This window comes from Neltuma alba, unplaced genomic scaffold (genome assembly GCF_004799145.2).
Source record: "Neltuma alba isolate B1F8T4 unplaced genomic scaffold, ASM479914v2 tig00001566_pilon, whole genome shotgun sequence".
NCBI lineage: Eukaryota > Viridiplantae > Streptophyta > Magnoliopsida > Fabales > Fabaceae > Neltuma > Neltuma alba.
Window position 1 is genome coordinate 33,074 of NW_021632513.1, and position 4,175 is coordinate 37,248.

Sequence of the window (4,175 nt, forward strand, 5' to 3'; positions counted from 1 at the left end):
AGTGCCAAACCCTAACATGAAAATCTATAAAAAGGATAGCAAGAATCATCAACCATTCCTCATAAAATCAATAGCATAACTCAAGTAACTCCTAAGCCCCTTAAAGCTTTCATCTTTGTTCTTGAATTTTTAGAGTTGGTTTCCATAAACCCTAAAAATTCCCTCTTGACTCAAACCCACATGATTTTTCATGTAGATTCCAAATATCTACTTAGATTTAACAAAATAAATTTTCCTCTTCCAGTTTTAGCTTGGCTGAACCCTTAGGGTTTAAAACCCAAAAATTGCAACTTTGATTCTATGGCTTCCAACACTTGGTCTTTAGGTTTACCCTACACTATTCTTCATTTTGAACACAATGGAAGCCTCAAAACTTTGAAAAACATATCCTAGGGTTTAGATCTTGCTTTGGCCGAAAATAACACTCAAGGACATAACCATGAAAAATGCTTCAAAACCAACTATAATCACTTGCAAACACTAGGTTCTAACTTGTGTTGTTGTGTCTTAGCAAGTGTGATGAACAAAACTCCCTTCCCCTTTTATTATTCAGTTTGACCAACCATTAGAGAGAGAGGGAATAGATTTTTCAACCATAAAAGAGAAGGAAAACAAGGCAAGAACACATCTAGAACTAAGAACTCACCTTGAATCCTTGATTGAATGACCAAAGTTGATGCCTTTCTCTTGGTTTTCCTTTGAAGCTCTTCCTTTTTCCTCTCTAACTCTCCTTGGCGGAAATGTAGATCAGATTTAGGGGAGGAGAAGCTCATTCAATGCACACAAAATATCCCACCAACCATCATTAATGTTGTGCCAAGTGTCAAGAGCCTACTTAGTCTTAATCTTCCCTCTTAATTAACTTAAATCATAATGTAATTAAATTTCAAAGTCAAGATCCTCTCCATTGATAGCTTAACACTTGGAAAGCTTTAATTACCATCCATTAGAGGCTTGACACATGGCTAATTGTGAGCCATTTGAATTGCAAGACTCTAGTCTTGCTTTATCGGTGCACTTTTACTCCGGGTTTAACTTCTTTTCTATAATTATAGTACTCTAGCCCCTGTAATTATTTTCTATCAGATCCATAAATTATTTTTCTCATTTTTATCTTCCCAAATTGCCCTCTTTGTCTCAAATTAAATTTTCCAATAATTAAATAAAAAGAAAAAACTAATTTCCTTCTCTTTATTGATTTTTCCACTTTTCAAAAGAATTGGGAAAAATCCTATATACTTGAGGGTTTTTTTTAATTCTATAATATCTTATAATTCTTTGGAATATCATAAAATTTTTTTTGGGATTTTATTCTTCTTAAATATATTTATTTGGAATTTTCCAAATAAAGACCTTAAATTGGCTTAAATTGCCCTTAAATTCCTTTGTAATCTCTCTAGGGGCAGTTTGGTCATAAAATTAATTTTATAATCCCATATAATTCTCAAGAAACCCTGTCCTTATTTTTCCTTAATTTTCTGAGACTTGAAAATATTTTTTCATAATTATTCTTGACCAGTTTTCCTTAATTAGTCAAACTTTTCATAATTGGCTTAGAAAACTATAATAATTATTTTCCACCAAAACTCTTCTATTTCTCCTCGTCATTTTTTGGCCTTTAATTACTTAGAAATACCCTTATTCCCAATTGCCATATTACTGGATGTGATAGTCCTCCCAAAATGTCCTCCTTGACTGTGAAAACAAAACACTGATCCTTCCCACCCGAGAGTTAACCCCTACGCAGAAGTGAAATTGAATGTGATTTCTGTAGCTCAAGCAGATAGATGGTTGAGGCAAGGTTGTCAGGGTTATATGGTGTTCTTCTTGATGAAAGCAGAAACAGAAGAAGAAATTTTGGATATCCCAGTGGTCCCAGAATTCCCTGAGGTATTTCCAACAGAGTTTAGCATATTACACCCTGAAAGGGAAATTGAATTTGCTATTGACCTAGTGCCTGGAACAAACCTAATTTCAAAGACTTTGTATCGAATGGCTTCAAATGAGATGGCAAAACTAAAGAAGTAGCTAGAAGAGCTTATAGGGAAAGGGTTCATACATCAGCGTATCTCTGTGGGATGCATCAGTATTGTTTGTGAAAAAGAAGGACAGTAGCCTGAGATTATGCATAGACTACTGTGAGTTGAATAAAGTAACAATCAAGAATAAGTATCTATTACCAAGGATCGACGATTTGCTAGATCAGTTGATAGGAGCCATTGTACTCTCAAAGATCGATTTAAGATCAGGGTACCATCAAGTAAGGATCAAGGCAGAAGATATCCTGAAGACTGCCTTCCGAACGAGATATGGGCATTACGAATTTCTGGTGATGCCATTTGGATTGACGAATGCACCTGTTGTATTCATAGATTACATGAATAGAATCTTCCATCCATATTTGGATCAGTTTGTAGTGGTATTCATTGACGACATCCTAGTGTATTCTAAATCACCAGAGGAGCACGAACGGCATCTACGGATTGTATTGGGCACGTTGTGGGAAAAACAACTATATGCTAAATTGAACAAATGTGAGTTTTGGCTAAATGAGGTAAAGTTCTTAGGTCACATAATTACCCGAGATGGAGTAGAGGTGGACCCAAGTAAGGTAGAAGCTGTGTTGAATTGAGAACGACCCAAGACGGTAACCAAAGTGAGAAGCTTTTTGGAACTGGCAAGGTACTACAGAAGGTTTATATAGGATTTTTCTTGAAATGCCCTACTACTGACCAAGCTTACTCAGAAGAATCAACCGTACGATGGGGATGCTAAATGTGAGGATAGCTTCCAGGAGTTGAAGCAGAAATTGACCTCGACTCCTGTGCTGATAATCCCTGATCCTATATTGCCATATATGGTGTATATTGATGCGAGTAAGCAAGGATTAGGATGTGTGCTGATGCAGTAGGGTTGAATAGTTGCTTATGGCTCCCGACAGTCAAAGACTTATGAGGAGAACTATCCCACACATGATCTTGAGCTGGTAGCAATCGTTTATGCCTTGAAGATTTGGAGACACTATCTGTATGGGGCAACCATTGAACTGTACTGTGACCTTAAGAGCCTCAAGTACCTGTAGGATTAGAAGGAACTCAATACGAGACAGAGGAGATGGATGGAATTACTCAAAGATTATGATTATCAAATTAAATACTATCCAGGAAAGCAAACATGGTAGCAGATGCAATAAGCCGGAAGATGGTGCAAGAGGCATCGTTGACAATAAAGGAACAAGAGTTGATTGAAAATATCCAAGATTTGGATCTCATCGACCAAATACAGCTAATGGCAGGCCAGATTGGCATTGCGAAAGTGGAAGCACAAATCACTGAACAAGTCAAGAAGGCCCAACAGAGAGATCAACTGGCTGACATTTTGAAAGCCAAAGTGCTGAGAAATGAGACAAGGGATTTCGAAATAACTCAGGAATAGATCCTAAAATATAAGGGAAGAACTTACGTTCCCCCAAACTCAGAAGTTAAGGGGTAAATCCTGGAAGAGGCACACAAGAATCCTTATACCATACACCTAGGCAAGACCAAAAGGTATCGAGATCTTAAAGAATCGTTCTGGTGGCCTAGTATGAAGAAAGATGTGACGAACTATGTGTCAAAGTGCCTCACTTGTCAAAATGTAAAAGTTGAATGTTAGAAACCCTCAGGACCCCTACAACCTTTGAGTATCCCAAAATGGAAATAGGATAACATTTTCATCGATTTTGTGATGAGATTACCTCATACATCATTAGGTTATAATGTGATATGGGTGATTGTGGATCGCCTGACGAAGTCAGCTCTTTTTTTGGCCATCAAGAAGGGGTACCAACCTCAGAAGTTGGCATGAATTTACATCAAAGAAATTGTGAGGTTAGGAGTACCTAAAACGATCGTATCCAACAAGGCCCCACAGTTTCTCTCTAGATTTTAGAAAGCACTACAAGAACCCATGGGCACTAAGCTAAGTTTTAGTATGGCTTACCATCCTCAAACAGATGGGCAGACAGAACATACTATTCAGAAATTAGAGGATACACTAAGAGCTTGTGCCCTAGATTTTAAGGGGAACTGGGATGAGTACTTGTTGTTGGCTGAGTTTGCTTACAACAACAATTGTCATTCCAGTATCCAAATGGCTCCTTATGAGGCATTATAAGGAAGGAAGTGTAGATCTCC

The 4,175-nt window shown here is 37.4% G+C and overlaps 1 protein-coding gene across 1 annotated transcript; it reads left to right on the top strand.

The window, feature by feature from the left end:
• The first annotated feature begins 1,815 nt into the window (after positions 1–1,815).
• LOC114759291 (uncharacterized) lies at positions 1,816–3,435 on the top strand. The gene is made up of 5 exons (XM_028948455.1): positions 1,816–2,010; positions 2,108–2,554; positions 2,738–2,860; positions 2,942–3,072; positions 3,165–3,435. The coding sequence occupies exons 1-5, from the start codon at positions 1,816–1,818 to the stop codon at positions 3,433–3,435; spliced, it is 1,167 nt and encodes a 388-aa protein (XP_028804288.1).
• Positions 3,436–4,175: the final 740 nt, after the last annotated feature.